At 33.6% G+C, this 17,889-nt stretch overlaps 1 protein-coding gene across 1 annotated transcript in view; it reads left to right on the top strand.

The window, feature by feature from the left end:
* The first annotated feature begins 1,324 nt into the window (after nt 1-1,324).
* LOC138331427 (E3 ubiquitin-protein ligase ZNRF3-like) overlaps nt 1,325-17,889 on the top strand; it is a 56,288-nt gene continuing 39,723 nt past the window's right edge. Inside the window, exon 1 of the mRNA XM_069279031.1 lies at nt 1,325-1,648. Within this exon, the coding sequence (XP_069135132.1) occupies nt 1,448-1,648 (201 nt within the window). The 5' untranslated portion in view covers nt 1,325-1,447. The remainder of the gene's footprint in view (nt 1,649-17,889) is intronic.

The raw sequence follows: 17,889 nt of genomic DNA on the forward strand, positions 1-17,889 counted from the left end.
TCTGTATCTGTCAGAGAAGATACTCTGCTGTCTCTCCTTCATGGAACAGAGTTTATGGTCTTTACATCACTGAACTGAACCTTCCGGCACCCATGTAATGAACAATTATTTTCGTTTTTCATTCTTTGCTATATTTCCACCAATAAAGAAAGCTAATTGTCCAATTAAACTATTATAGAGCTGTTTCGTTCTTTGTAAATGCAAAAAGTCAAACGATGTTCTTTTGTCACTGAACATGTAGAGAACTTACCGTTCTTCGTCAATTGGCAATTAAAGTTTATAATTAATTGGTACAGTAATTGAATTTTAGCATCATATCAAAGTTATTCTTTTATATTCAACTATTTATGAGTTTATCTAAAAAAACAACAACACCTAAGCACATAAAGAGGTACATCTGCCGATCGTAAAATTGGAGGATGTACCTCTGTATGTGCTTAGGTTTTACTTAGATAAACTCTTAAATACATTTAGTTGAATATAAAAGAATAGCTTTGATAGGTTGTAAAAATAGCCAATCTCTATGTAAATAGGTTTCTGGTCGTCACTAACGAGAGCTTATTACATTTGTTTAACTATTTTATTTTTAGTTTATTTATTTATACATGTGTTCATCAACACTTTTTATGCATTTGCTTTTTTCCTGTTGTTATATTTAGCTGTAATTAATTTACATAAATAGCCGAGCTTTATTTAATTCAAATTGGAGCAATACATCGAAATGACTGATCGTATGCAGTTTTTTGTTTGAAGGGGATCGGTGTATGAAGTTATAGACAAAGGCGGGTGGATATTATTCTTATAAAATAAATTCACTTTGAAATGAAAATCAAATTGTCAATTGTACATGTCTCGCATGTACATGTTGCATTGTATTTTAATCTAAAAATCAATTTACGATAATAAGCAGGCATATTGGCACCTCAGTTGTACATTTGTAGACAATTGTTCTGCATCTGTAACACCGCTGCCTATTTAACTTCTTTAATTAAAATTCCGTTCCAGGTAAAAGTAAATGTAATTCTAGAGAAATAAAACACAAAGACCTATTGTTATATATACACAACTTCCTCTCGGTAACGTTAATATACCTTTATCCGTGTCCCTTTGTCAATACACCGAGTTACCTGTATATAATACACAGGTGAAATCGAGACTTTGATGTTTCTTTTTAGGGCACGAAATGTAATGTACGTATTGATCCATACACAGGGAAACACCTGTAGGTGGCGCTTTCGTTGGGAGATCCACAATAAATTATTCATACGACGATCGCTGTGGGCGGGGAAACCCTGGCAAAGTCACGTGATTACACTGGAAAACTCTTTAGATGCATGCCGCCATACGAGCTAGAGTGCTCAGTGAGGCTAGAGGTGTGTAAGTTGTGTAAACTTCTTTGTGGATTTTTTGGGATATATCGGCGAAGTATGCCTCGAAGAAAGAAGCGATGTGCTTCACGATGAGAGGAGAAGTTCTGGTGTTCAGTCTTCTCTGCATGTTGGTCATGGGTATAAAAGAAAAGGCGATTTTGGAAATAGTTTTACATCGAGGCACTGAAAATGGCGAGTACGCTATTGAAACTGAGAGACTTTCTGGATATTATACGTCTGCTGGGTCGACAGTCAGTGCCGAGGGAAACGTTTTACAGGTAAGTCCCTCTCCCGGGGGTGTTTACCCGTGTCAACGGGTGGGGTACCCTCCGAGACCGGGCCCAGGTACATCGTAAACAACTTCACCGAACGTGTGTGTGTGTATTAGAGAGATCACTTGGTTTCAGCCCGGGATGAATGTTGTCAATGTTTTCGTGGGATTTTAAACTAATGCCACTTGGAATATAAGTTTTCTGTACACATTACTGGGCTGCAGATACATTTTAAACATCACTTTTTGGTATTATGATTATGGATTGACGTATGTCCAGCGGACCCAGCACGTGTGCAGTGTACATATAGTACCTGTATATATATATATATATATGTTGTTTACCCTCATCTTACATACAGGCACGCATATTTCGCCTCGTGATTGGCAGCGGTAGTGTTTTAATTGACACAAATGTTTAGAGATAATTAATTGGGTGTATAACAAATAGAACAATTGTAATACAAAGTTCATTTGTTAGTTACATTGTTGCTTTCTCTCTCGTATGTATATATACACACAGTACTTGTGGCCAAAGCTCTCTGTACAGGTAAGGCCAGAGTTATACCAACACACCTTGGCTCTTCGTCCAAGCTAGATACCAGGTCCTTTGATGTTGATTAGTTTAAAATATATCTGGTTCGCTCCGGGCGACCACAGATTACAGATTATTGTATGTTTGTAGTGGAGGTCTATGAGACAAGACCAACTGTATCTCAAGCCTACATTTCTATCTCTCTCTCGATCCACACATTCCTGTGTCATGGCCCAGGCCTTGTTCAAAATGAGCTCTACCTAGTGAGAAATGACACTCCAACATGCACCAGGAAAAAATAGCTTAGTTCAAAGAGAGAAAAATTTGTTAATAGAGGAAAATGTCGCCTGTTCTCGTACACAAATAGTACACACTAAAATGAAATTGAAAACTTCAAAGGATGATATGTTCTAGCACATATATTTGATTTAATGATCATAATTATAATAGTTTCTTTTTTATATGAAATTAATATCGAAAGAAATAGCAGTGTTACGCTATTAGGTAAAATACAATTATCGGCAATTAAAAAAGTAAAAATAAGCCTAAATGTTTCGAGAAAATTGTGATTTTGATTAGGAAAAGAAAAGTAATTTGAGAATATAAGGATTCATATAAGTGATGTACATTTTTTTACAATATTTTATTTTGGACAACTTGACATTAAAATATCTTAGGAATTAAAATAGATGTTCAGAAGTAACAGTTTGAAGCGTAGACTGAAAATGGAATGTTGAACAAATTGATGAATTAGTGTTGTCACCTAAGTTAATATCAATGGGAAAACATATATTGCAAAAGGAACTTTCAATGATAAGAATTTTTATGTATTTTAAAAATGAAAAATATATTGATTAATAAATTATTTTCAAATTAATGCATACATTAGGTCTCTTTCAAAAATTATATTTAATGCCTAAAATAAATCTATCATGTAGAAAAGAACAACTGTAAAGCTAGCTATATATAGGCTTTAAGTTAGGTACAAATATATATATATGTTTACATGCTTGACGTTTAAATCCATTTAAAATTTTTTTGATCTTGTAAAATTTTTTTCAAAAGATATGATCGTGACATGGGTCTCTGGATAATATGGTCCTTCTGCACAGAAATGAGACTGTAGATTAGATCAATTTAATCAGAGGGTTGTCGTTATGGGAAAGAAAGGAAAATTGTATATTTGATGCGAGTGAACCATGTCGGACCTGATCCTCGCCAGTGGTCACACCTGGGTGACCTCATGGTAGGTACCTGAAATCACACCTTGAACGACTTTTTGCTTCAGTGACGAACCACACTCGCCTTCATCTTTTTTAGTGCGTACACATTATACAAACTGACAAATATCTGAATTGTAATATATACCAATCTACTAGCCCAACTTCTAATTGAGTCGTGTGCCATATACCAAAATTCATTTTAAGTTACTTAAGTTTATCACCTTAATGACTTCGCCTAATTAAGTTTGCTCTCATCGTTAAGGGGTCACAGTTGCTAAGTGGATAGATATTATCATATATCCTAACATATAATTACCACTATAGTTATAATATATAGCTATCCAACTCTGCGTTGCATGTTCAAAACCCGTACATGTATATACTGACCACATTTATCAAACTGGTTCTTTTCTTGGTACTCCGGCCGTCTTTCTCCCATCTCTTATAAGCCTGACAACTCCTATAAAATGTCATACCTAGCTATTAGCTGAATTTGGACAGTCTAAGATAAGCTCTAAACACCCTAAGTATTAATTAAAACTTCTTACACCTGCTCAACTATATGGATTAATGTATATTATGTGAAGAAATCTACGTAGCCATCCCCACTGAAGTATATAGTAAAGAAATATACCCTTTTCTTACCATCCCCACACAAGTATATAGTGAAGAAATATACCCCTTACCATCCCCACTCAAGTATATAGTGAAGAAATATACCCTTTTCTTACCATCCCCACTCAAGTATATAGTGAAGAAATATACCCTTTTCTTACCATCCCCACTCAAGTATATAGTGAAGAAATATACCCTTTTCTTACCATCCCCACTCAAGTATATAGTGAAGAAATATACCCTTTTCTTACCATCCCCACTCAAGTATATAGTGAAGAAATATACCCTTTTCTTATTAATTACCACCCCCAATCGCACCACCACCCCCACACTCTATATATATTATGCCTGAAGTCACACCTGTCTGACTACCTGCCCCACTCCCCATCTGTTCTAGAGTTCAATTGCAACACCTATTTCGTGATGTTGACTGCATCAATGATCAAAGGTTTTCCGTGTAATCGGAGGGCCTATGATATGTGTCATTATAATCAGTCATTAACCTGATCGATTATCCTTATTTGTTTATCAACAGTATTCTCAGCTTTTCTTCTTACACGAGTGTCACACTTCTAGAAGATAATGAGAAGACGTTTCCGATATCAAAATCTTTGATATAATAATGTTATAATTAGCTGAAGCTGAAGCGTTTTACTATACCCCGTCTCGCCAATTTACTAAATTAATTTCATTTATTGTTAATAAGCTGTGAAGCTAACTCTGTGATGCTAATTTGGTTTTAGATTGATCGACGAGATAAGAAATCAATTTATGCTGTTAATTGAAGACAGGTGCTTAAGTTTGATACAGTAAATGGTAATAATATAAGGTTTTGAATATGTGTTTCCATATATATTACTTTGTAAAGGTGATATAACGAGTTATAATTACGAGCTATTTTCAGATTGTTCCTCGAATCGATCTACAAACAATATCATGAGTTTCCATCCCCGATATATATATATACTGTCGATCAACTGATATTATGTTTGTAAATTTGACTGTTAAAAGTGATAAAACTAATTAGCACAATGTGTAATAAAATATTTGAAAGGCAAAACTTGATGAATTTTCTTTGAAAGAATGTTTTCTTTAATTACTTCTAGACAATATATAATGCTGCATTTATGGACAGCTAATTAAAATTAAATTGAATTTTGCTCATGTATATATTGTTTTTGGGTTCATGTTAATATATATCTTTTGTTTGATCTCATTTCCTAATTGAGTTTGTTCTATCATCACGTATTGCCAGTTCAGGCAGTTGGTTGATAGTTTTTCTCAAGAACTTTAAATTGACTTTCATTTATGTATGTACATCACTCATACTTAAGCCTGCTGCAACTTATTTCATGTCCATATTTATTGCTATAAAGAATGAAAAACAAACTGAAGTCAAAAAAGTTTTGACTGAGAGGCTGAATTTAGTTCATTACTAACTGAATGTGGTTTATAAAATTATTGGAACTGTTGAAAGGAACAACCACTGAAAAAAAATTGTCAATGTCAGAATTAATTAGCCGATGTTTATGCTGTCTCCCAACAAGGGCTACTATCTATACAGTTGAGGTTATCTGTGGTTTAGAGGGCAAGCATGATAACACCAAGATAGGGTACAGTTGATGTCTCGACACTCGAGGAACAGGTGCCCTTCGTATTTATTGTCACTAAAAAGTCAGACTCAGTTTCTTCTATTTCCTCTAAAAAGTCCTATCAACAGGAACAGCAGGTGTAGGGAAATCCACAAATACTGGATCCTTGATTTCTTAGTTCAACATTTTTTTAAGATGGCCGGGGAGAAAACTGGTCTCGTCTGAGTGTGAGGTCGTTTGGATGTTTTATTTCTGAAAGCCAGCTCAAGGTTATCATGTGTAACTATACCCTATCAGCATCTGGGGAACCTGCTCGAAATTATATAACAATAGAGCTAAAAAGTGAGAATTAAGTAAAAAAGCTTGTGTTTCTGGGTGTCATCTGTTTTTGGTTTCCACAACTGATTAATTATGATAAGTCGAGGTAGCCAAGTGGTAAGATATGTCCCGACATACTTCTGGGCCTTGGTCACAGAGTGGTCATGTCATATAACCATGGCCACAAGCCCTCTACCTCTTGGCTGCGAGCTCGAATCCCATGTGGGGCAGTTGCCAGGTACTGAGTGCTGGTTGGTCGTTTTCTCTGGTACCCTTTTTCTTCCACCATCAAACCTGGCACATCCTTACATGATCCTGGTGGTTAATTGGGTGTACTAAAACTAAACTAAACAACCTAAAGTGAAATGGTTATATTATGAACTATATAATATATCATTATAATTTTCAATGGAAGATCATGTGACAAAAAACATATATTAAACACTGCAGTGTGGTCTTTATTACCACGGCCCCCGGCCACTCAACCCTGAGTTAGCTAATGATAGGCCATTTCCTCACATCACCATCTACAAGTGACTGTGTAAAATATAATTGTGTATTTAAACCACAAGATTTCTTTCTGGAATGAGATGAAAGCTTAAGAGATAAACATTGACACTTGTATAGGTTCAATTGTCTGTAATACTTCTTTTTTTATACGGTATCCCATTTCACAAGAGTTTACGAGATCTAGATAATGTTTCGGCATCACAGAATCGATTGTCACATCTGTCATGACTACAATCAAGTATCATTGTGGCTTTGTCTTATTTCAAATTGTTCGTAAAATGCACGGATGACATATTAGACAAAGCCTGTTTCACGGTTTGTCAATCGTCATTGTCTTCAAAAGATTAAACCACTTTGTGCTGGTAACAGATACAAACTGACGAGGTTTATGGCATAAAGTCTATGTATATAATAATGTAACAAGTTTATAGCTTAAAGGAAATGAATGGAGAGTCTTAAATTGGCCTTGTTATTGCAATGATTTAATCTTCTTGCAATAAATGTTATGGAAAATTTGGTCTCGGTTTATTTTAGACTATGTACCATTATGGTTTTAAATTTTATTCATATAAAAGTACAAGCTGTACAGACCTGATGCTTTAACATATTTGTATGAATCTTTTGAGGGGGTGGAAAAAAAAAGAATTTGTCAAATACTAGCTATTGCAATCAATTTCTTTTGTTGTATTAGATGGTTGTGACGGCTGAGTGGTTAGTTGTCCTGAAATATAACCACAAACCCTCCACTTCTGGATTGCAAGTTTTTCTCCGGGTACTTCAGTTTTTCTCATCTCCTTAACCCGAATGCATATCCTTTTTAAATGACTCTGTCCCTGGCTGTTAAAAAGGATATTTAACTTATTATAGAACCAATTAAATTGTTGTAACATAGAAAATGTAAGTTGTCTCATATCACATAAGAATTTGAACTTTTCTGATACTAGCCAAACAAATTTCGCTGTGTCTTTATATGTAATTTAGATGGCTTTTCTTTACAAACAAAAACATTTTACGCCCCAAAATGACCATAATTCAGCTGTTTTGGAGAAGTGGAAAACTAAATAAAATAAAAACCGAAAGTATCAATCTTTGCCTGTTCATTGATTCGGAGGAATTTGTGCACTAGCTGTGCATAGATCTAGATCTACGCTAAATGTGGTTTATGTATATACATATACTACTCTCAAAAGAGAATAATTTGTATGATAAAACATGCTTGGATAAATATTTCAGAGTTCAAAAGAAATTATACAGGAAAGCTAGCCTTTAATACATCACTTCAAAAGTGTGTGTATACAGAACAGCTTGTTTCTGAGTCAGATCTAAGTCTTTATGTGACCTGGTCCATATAAGTCCAGTGAAAAACTACAATATCTAGAAAACATGAAATGCATATCATTGGAATTTTATTAATGGACAGATACATGTAAGACCATAAGTGTATGTAGGTGTTATCCTTTATAAACTTAAAATAAAAAAATTATTCAGAAATATGATATAACCATTTCTCAATATTTTGTTGGTAAAATGTTCATGATCTTGCAATAGCCCATGATATCCTGAAAATAATATATATAATAATAATATAAGCCCATAGTGTGACAGTTGTCAAATGCTGATACAAAGTAGGTGGATGGTTTTTCAACCGGTCCTCCGAATTCCTTCACCTTTATATATAAATCTTAAGCTTGTCCTTTATTGACTCTGGCTGATTTAAATGTTGGCAAACTAAACCATGCATTGAACCATAGCTATTGTTATGAAATGATGAAAATGATATTGTCCAGATAGAACTCTATTAGATATAACAATCTCCAGCTGAATTCTGTTGTACGTAAAACAATATATCTATATGTGTAATTTGGGTATATACAGTAATGGTGGGCGAGGTCTTTTGTTATCAGGTGTTGGTGGTCCTCTTTACTTAATGGTCCATACAGTCAAACATCTGCTCTATCCTAAATACATTATCCTCCCCCCCCCTAGCAATCTCTCTACCCCTCCCCCCTTTTTAGCCTTCCCTTTTTCCCCATTCTCTTACTATATAGCTACTTTCCCTTTTCTCAACTTCAAAATTCCCCTCAATCATCTTATAACTTGTTGAAAACGCTATAAGCCACCATGCTATATGTGTTTTGCTTAAGTTTTATAGATGTCAATTTTATGAAATAAAAAAAAAAATATGAATACAAAATACATCAACTCGCATCCGATATGTGTTGTACTGATCATGCTAATTTTGCTGCTGCTTTATGAGTTTTGTAAATGTCTCATTTCCTCAAATCATAAACCTGCAACATAGTTATATCTCATCCTTCCCATCTCTACCCCCTTCCTGATTGACACAATAGACTGGTCTAGTTCAAATTACTCCACACAAAGACACATTTGGACTAATCTATTTTAAATTTCAGGGGTGAAAAGTAAACTCGGGAATTTTAGCAGATTTTAATATTTATTCAGACAAGGCAAATCTTTGTTTTATTGTGTAGAATGTCACGTCATAATCTAAAGTAATCAGTCAAATTAGAGCACACTTTTTTGAAACCCTGTATATATGTTTTACACTATTAGGAAGTTGTTCGAACATTTTGCTCTTTGTCAAATCAAGTATCAAAGATCCAAAGACATTGTTATGATTAAAACAGATTTTCATTGATATTCATTTGAGTTTTAAAACATATTCTAAAGATTTGATAGTGTAGTCTAGATCTTGTATTCACAAATGTACAGACGAAACCATTTCTCAATATGCCTGCTTTGATCTCCAGACACTATACCATTTGCTAATATATATGGGAGGCAAGTACAATGATATTGTAATTTATGATAAAACAAAAATATTGCCATCTATTTGATCTATGTATGTAGCTGAAATTCAGATTATAATATTGTTTAGTGTTCTGGTCTAGGCCTAGAACAATCTACATTATATATTTAGGCCTAAAGAATTATTTTTATGATTGATTAAAATTGAAAATCATCTTGGAAAAGTAGGTAGAACAAAATTCTGAATCTCATTCAAAAGCACTTTCATGATTGATAACAGCGTCCTTATTTTTCGTAACAGCAGTTTTGGGCCAGTATGGATTTTAATATATTCATCAGCACTTCAGATTTTGTGAAAAGTTATTAAAAAGGAAAAGTGATGTACATGGATGGGTTCATTCAGTAAGCACGGCAGATATATTTATATATACGCTGATATGTTCACATCATTCAAGGTACAGAAATCTGTGTGAAATCTGAAAAGTAGCCTACCATTCATATTTAAATGCTGTGTTAAGCTATCTGTTAGAGATCTATCTCAGTGTGTAATAGATTCAGTTATTCACGCTTGCATTGTCATACTGTCAAAAACTCTTTTGTAAACATATAGGACGGCTTTCATGAACCTCTTTGAAGTTTCATCCACATCAATTTTGATATTTATAGAACAAGTCATGATCGGGACATCGGAGTATTTGTTATGCATCATTTAATTGGTGTTTTTTCCTCAAAGTCTGATCAGTAATCATACCGAGTTGGTTTAAGCGAGCTAGCTGTGAAACGCTCTCCAGTTTTGTTTGTTGGGAGCTCAAGGTTAGAGAGTCTATGTTTTGGTCAAACAAAGTTTTATGAATGAAATCCTGTGACAATGTCGGGTGCATATATATATAAGTTGATTGTAAACTGTCACTAGGGCTATAGTACAGTGATTGAGAATGGAGGTCAAACCCTCGCAAACGAGGTCAACACCTTTATAGTACTGAAGTCAACGTTCATCAAACGCAAAGACTTGTTAGCTTTAAACTTTTATTCTGACTATAACTTATCTGAGTTCACAACAGCTGAAGATAGATTTCCTGTCAGTTATTGTTTAAGTTCATAAATTATCTTTAAGATCTTGTGTTAAGCAATATCAAACATTTAGTTGACAATGCAAATCAGGTTGGCTTGGCGTATAATTTATAGTTGATGTCGCGTTAAGCTTGTCATAATCATACCCGCCCTGTACAGTAGTATAGGGCCTAAACAAGATTACAAATGGAAATTGGAATATTTTACCTGAACAACACAGACCTATTTGTGTTCAAGCATGGTTCATTCAAAATGGCACAGGCAAATTTCAAATTTGAACAAAGACATCCCTGATCAATTTATCTTTTGCTGTCTCTTTTCGGCCATTTTCCTCCCCTGGCCGTGAGATTTGATGGCTATTTAAACTGTTCATTTTTTTTCATCACAGGTTTGGATGTATCATGAATGAAAAAGTTTGAATGAATGTGTATGCGCTTGAGTTGGGCTACTACTATGTAAAATCATTGAGAAGATTCGGGTTTACTAACAGCTCCAGCTCAACGTGTATTCTATATAAACTTTATATAAATGTGAAAGACATACAGCTTAGATCCCTGTCCATAGTACTAGTCCTTTGGACAATTTTATTTATATTTCATGTACATGTCTATACTTGTGAATATTGAAAGATGAATTTTATCAACTTTTTTAATGATAGCGTTTTCTAGAAAACCTTTCCTCATCAATTTGTTATTTTAGAATATAATTAATTAATACCTAGAATATATTAAGAGTATAGTATATATATATACTAGATTTAAACTTTTGTAAATTTAGGAAAGAAGTTCATACACCATTGGTGAGATTTCAGATTCGGTGATCATGTTTCATGACTTCTGAACTCCCAATGGACTGCCATATTTGTTCATATGAATGACCTTGACCTTCATCAGTAATTGATTGTAAAATGAAGCATTCCTGACTTTGCATAACTGTTCATAAACATCATCAACTGATTCAGGATAAAACTGGGCCTTTCAGGGAATATATTGGAACTATATATATATATATACATTATCTTTGAAATTAATGTGACAAAGGAAGACAAAAGGGCCTCAAACTCACAGTATCAAAATCTATGACATCCAATCACCTAGCTAGCCAATTAACATACGTGTTGCTTGCACCACTGTGCCACATCTATATATCCTCTAAAAAGGATGTTTCAGTATCATAGTGACGGTTGACACAATATATATATATATATATATATATATATCCTAGCATAATCATCAATTATATATGATTGAATACATGGATCGCAATGTATTTATCATAATACAAATACTGTATAAAAGTCTGTCTAAAAATTATTTAAGAAGATGTACAACATTATATTTCCAGTAGACTTAATAAAAAGGGCAGGGGGCTTATTATTGAGCAGGCCGGTTTATTGCTGGTCAGGTATGGTATTACTGTTAAAATTAAGACATATCCGTAAATAATAAGTACATTTATGATCATACTGAGGAGTTTGATATCATCAAAGGGATATAAAATAAGATAATGGTTTAGTTAATACCTTCAACCCGTCAAAGCTATAATGTTATAATGACGGATCAATACAGGGATAAAAGCAATCACACATATATGGAATTAGCTATATTTCCATTGAAAACTGTCAAAGGATTTTAGCTGGCCAGCTGTCCATCACCGGACTGTTCCCTTTGGGTGAATTTCTATATAGACCAATGATGGAGCAGAAATTCTGATCATTGTCTTCAAGGGTGTGACCTGGTGATTTTTTTTTTCGCCCTGAATTATTAACTAGTGAAAGCTTTCTACCTATCTGATCTACTGTTGTAAGAGGACTTGATGGGATATCAAAGCAATCAACCGGATCTGTACAATATGCGGCTTTGAAGTTCGCCTCCAACAATACAAGTCGATAGAGACTTCATGTTGTTGTCGTTATAGCATGCAGGTTTTTTGTTCGAATCAGAAAGAATTTGACTTGTAGAGTGGGAACGGATCAATAAAAAACTAACAGTGACAAGCTCTTACACAAGTATGTCGTGGAGCTGTCACATCAAAGGGCCGAGCAGACGGCAGGTAAAACGATTTACAGGTGTGATCCCGTCAGCCTATACATGATCAAATTCATCGCTCGGCCCATCTGTGGCAAATCAAAGGCTTTTCATTGTAATTTATTGTTTATCTGTCAAAATTTAATGAGGAGATAAATCGGAATTATTGGAAAATAATACATTTTAATTTCAGAAAGATTTGTTTTATTGCACATAGAAAGATCAGAGAGATGTAATTGATGAAAAATAAGCGACCTTCATCAGTATGAGGGGGCTTACATTGACCTATTGTGTACATATTGTTTTGTTTGTATTTTGTATCGATGAATATCAAATACATAGATATTTTACAGCTATATATATACCAAATAGGTTAATAGAAGATCTTTGGTAAAGCTACTTCTTTTGGAATATTAAGCATTTGCAGCAATTTTAAGTTCCTACTATTATTGTTTCGTAATAAATTGTTTCACTTCAAGCTATGATATTTAAATAAAATTTTGAAATAATGAAAAAGAATAAAAAGGAAATAATTGAACAGGCGATCCTTGATAAGCTACTTCTCTTTAGATATCAAATAGTTCCAACATTTCAAATTTCGTAGCTGCTATTTATGTTTCATAATGAATTGTTTCATTTCATACTGCAATATTTGAATAAAAAATGAAAATAAATTATAGGTAAAAAATGAACAGATGATCCTTGGTAAAGCTACTTCTTTTGGAATATTGAACATGATTCAAATAATTCAAGTTTTGTAATGAATTGTTTCGCTTCAAACTACAACATAAAAAAAAAGAATAATGTTGTGTACATTGAACCAGGTCCACATATCAATCAATGGGAGTTGATTCCACCTTTGATGTATCAATCTATAAAAAGTCCCAATAACCGGGTGACTATAGATCCTGGTTCTGTATAAGCCCCTTTGATGTCGTCCCCACCAAGGGGTTGTTTGTGCCACACCCACGAACAGTTGTCAATTGCTGGAGTATTCCTCTTTAATCTAGTGGTGTATACAATATGTTCGCCAATGTTTTTTTTCTTGTCTGGAGTGATATGTTTTACCTGGTGTATACTACTTCAGAAGAAATGTTGGTCGGAGTGATGTTATGATCAATGTTGCGACACAGGCTTATTCATTCTCCACTTCATGATCAAAACAATTATATTTACCGTTGACCTAGTTACTCTTTACTGTTTTTACCTTGTTAAAGTTACCTGCTTAATTTTGACTAGTCATGCTACTCCAGAGGTGAATACCTCAAAGTTGACCCAGTTTCTCTGCCTTCCTTTTCCTTATATACTTGAGATTGACCTAGTTTCTGACCTTGTTAAGTAGTATACTTGAGATTGACCTAGTTTCTGACCTTGTTAAAGTACTACTCTACTTTTGACTAGTCATGCTGCTCCAGAGTTGAACCTCTTGAAGTTGACCATGTTTCTCTGACTGACTTAAGATTGACCTAGTTTCTGACTTTGTTACAATTACCTACTTTTGACTAGTCATGCGCTCCAGAGTTGAACCTCTCAAAGTTGACCAAGTTTCTCTGTCTTTTCATGATATTTTTGAGATTGACCTACTTTTTGACCTTGTTACAGTTACCTAATTTTGACTAGTCATATACTGCTCCAGAGGTGAACCTCACAAGGTTGACCCAGTTTCTCTGTCTTTTCCTGAGATTGACCTACTTTCTTGACTGTGTCTGTAGTGAAACTTAAAAAGTCGACCTAGTTTCAGGTGCTTGACTAATCATGATATACTGGATTGGTTGACTTAATTATTTTGACCTATTTTCCTGCCAGGATGACCTAATTCCTTTGAAGGTGACTTAGTTCCTTGACTGCCTAACAAGATCTAAAACCTAGAAATTGGACCCAATTACTTGATTATATATCAGAACTTTAGGTTTTGTAGAACATCATATTATATAATGAATGTTAAAATGATTAAATTTTACTTTCTGTGTTACATCTTTCTACTAGATATATGCTTGTGACCTTGTCAAGATAGGCGACGGCTACAATATAATTCAGACTCACAAAACTGTTTTGTGTTTTATTTATTTGTTAGTTTAACATCCTTTTAACAGCCAGGGTCATGTAAGCACGTACCAGGTTTGATGGTAAAGAAAAGCCTGAGAGTACCTGGAGAAAAACCACCGACAGCGGTCAGTACCTGGCAACTACCCCCACATAGGATTGAAACTCGCGACCCAGAGGTGGAGGGCTTGTGGTAATATGTCGGGACATCTTAACCACTCGGCCACCGTGGTCCCTGTGTAAAAACGCTTCAGAAATATTTGATTTGCTGAGTCTGCAGAATTTATTGTGATTTAAGTAGCAAATAAACATTACCGCCAGTACTATAAGTTCAGCTGGTATATAAAGGTACGACCTATATACATGTTGAGTATGAGAAATAATGCTTCATTCCCAGTGGGGATGCTCTAGAATAGGCAGACATTGGAGCAGAATTTCACATTCAATGTTTAAAATAGGACTTCAACATAATACAAATTACAATACACTAGTTTACATAAACTCTAAATGTGACAGAGCATTATTAGGATGTATATACTATGGAATTTCTATTGAGGTAAATTGAAAAAGTTATTGAGTAGCGTATGTTGTCAGTCAGGCCCAAATGGCTGTTTGGTTTGCATACACTTCTTAAACTTTAGGCTCTAACCTGGAAAAGTTCACGTATGGTCACCTTACAATAGTTATAAATATCATACTTCCATTCTGAAAAATCTGCTGTTTTTTACAATTTCTTTCATGATATACCTTCAAAAGGATAATTGAACTTACTTTGTATGCACCATCTAAGAAGTGAAATTAGGATATGGAAAATATGCCTCTTTTATATGGTTTGTTTTGCTGTGAAAGAGTTTTTGAAACTAAGATTTTTTTTGTGTACGTATGATGAATAGCAACATCATTATAGGATACAATAGGGTAAGAGTACATATACCCCAGAACAGTTTGATGACCTTACAAAAGCAGACGACACCTCAAGGTCACACAGCAAGATTGGCAATTCATGAATTGGATATCTAATGCATCTTTTAATTCAATATTTCAATGGTTTCATCAATTTTTGTGCTTACATTTTAAACTTTTTTCTTTACCTCTAACCTACATGTGTCAATCAATTACGGAATAGAAAAGAAAGAAACAAGTTCGAGCTGGATGTTTTCATGGTTTTCAATTCCTCGTCGTGCTATGATATTGACAAAGCTTGTATTATTATTGCTATTTCAATTGAAGAAGTGCACTTATTGTATTTTGAAATTTTGTAGTTGTATAAAAATATGGGGTTACATGATTTGAATTTGATTACACGAGTATGGTATCTCGTTTACACAACTACAGGTCCTTCGAAGTGGGTGGCGATAAATTATGTCCGTGAACTTGGATCAACAGTGAACTCATTGTATATATTGTCAATATGAAAGCAATTGAAATTCGTTGACATCGATTTTGAATTGCTTCCTTCATTTTATATCATAGTTTTATGTCTTTGTATGCATGTAGTAATATTTTAAATTCTGGTTTATACTGTATTATAAGTACCAAGTATAATTACCATAGCTTCTCAGTCATGATTAATTATTTGATTGATTCATTCATATGCATCAACTTTCAATAGAGTAGATAAGATAAGTTAAGATAAGATAATATAATTATATTAAAACATCAAAAGGTACAAATCTTAAAAAAGCCACTCTAAAAAGAGTTATGAGAGACTACTCCTAAAAAAAAGCCAATTTCAAACTTATTTACATAAAATATATTGTACTTTTCTCTTTAAAATATATCATACATGTATAAAGGTATTAAGAAAAGAACATATTGCACCTATTTCACCACGTGATTCTGTGAGTAAATATAATGTATTAAATAAATGTATGGCTTTAGTGAGTGGGACAAGCGAGAGTGGTTGTGTCCATCCCTACCTACAAATCGCTTATCCCACAATAAAGTCAATATATAGTGTATTAACATAGATTCACATCAGTTAATAAAATGCAAAAAATTCGTTACGTTCAGAAATATATTGTAAAACAGGCACAGTATGTACAAAATAATGTCAGTTTCATTTTACAGGTATCAAATAGAATAACAAAGTAGCATAGGTAGACAGCATTACTTATATATACATTCACGGCGTTTTTTCAAAATCTCAAATCGGGTTTTAGCTGTTAATTTACAAAGTCTTACAAAGAGTGCATCTTGATTTTAATTCACATCTCAACAAATTGTTATAAAATGTTAAAATACTTTATCATTTTTTATTATGTAAAAATAATGTAAAATTTCAATGGAGTATCTTATATAAACAGATTGTTTAAATTTTTTACTTTATTTTGTCCTCTCTTTAATAATATAAACAGATATTCTCTCTAAAATTAAAATCTGTCGAATTATGAAAAATACCCATAAATTGTGTAGTAAATGACTCTAGGTTGTGATCAACATTATTCCGTCATTGGTTTTAAAATGCGGTCAAAATTGTTGTAATGGTATTGTAATCTGCATCAAATCTTTTATCCATGACAAAACACCGACATGTACAGGTCTGCACATGTGTTGAAAATATACAAAAATCTGCCACACTGAATTTGAATTACAATGATATCTAATACTTTGACCCAAAAAGCCAATGTGCTAGGATTTTGTTACTGAAAGATGAAAGGAAAGAAAAGATGTCTTTAGGAGAGAAAAGGAAAGAGAGTTGTCTTGAGGAGAGAAAAAGCTATGTTAACAAGTTAAGACAAATGAGATAAGGTAGAGGAGCCAGATGGCTGTGACCTTATTCCTGCCATTCCGACACTGACTGATTGTCAGGCTTAACTTTAATATATACTGATGCTGATGAAATCAAATCTCAACAAGTTTCTACCATGCTTATATTATCTAACTACCTGTGGATTTTCTTGTTGTTTTGTCATGAAAGTCTTATTATGATAGAACTTTAATTCCTATTTAATTAAGTATAAACCTTATTTATTTTGTTTCTTTTTCTATACTATAATTTATAAAAGTAGCATAAAGTATATAAGAAAGAAATAGGATTTGGAAACAAGTTTAAAACTGATATAATCCATATCCTATTGAATTCTGCATCAGTGGTCGAGTGGTAAAGATGCAAGTCCTCATCAGCTGCAATATCTTTCTTTTGAAAGTGCCAGAACTGGTGATTTTTCTCCGGGTACTCCAGCTTTCCTTCATATCTCTTATACCAGGGCCCGGCACCATAAAATTTTCTCAGACAGATTTTTTACTCAAGCCTATATAAAATCATATACTTGAGTAAAAAAAAATTGTCTGAGAATATAGTTTTATGGTGCCAGGCCCTGGCCTAGGACAACTTTAAATAGTCCTAGCTGTTAATAGTATGTTAAACTAATTGTACCAAACCAAGTGAAATTTCATTTTAGTATATAATGTATTGTTAAAACTTAGAAGAGAAGGTTGATATATATAAAATAATTTATATATGGGAAATAAAATGTGCAATTTAATTTAATCAACAACATTGTATTCTAATATTAAGAAGAGTTATTTCTTAATCTAATATT

Source organism: Argopecten irradians, chromosome 9, assembly GCF_041381155.1.
Source record: "Argopecten irradians isolate NY chromosome 9, Ai_NY, whole genome shotgun sequence".
NCBI classification, from domain to species: Eukaryota; Metazoa; Mollusca; class Bivalvia; order Pectinida; family Pectinidae; genus Argopecten; species Argopecten irradians.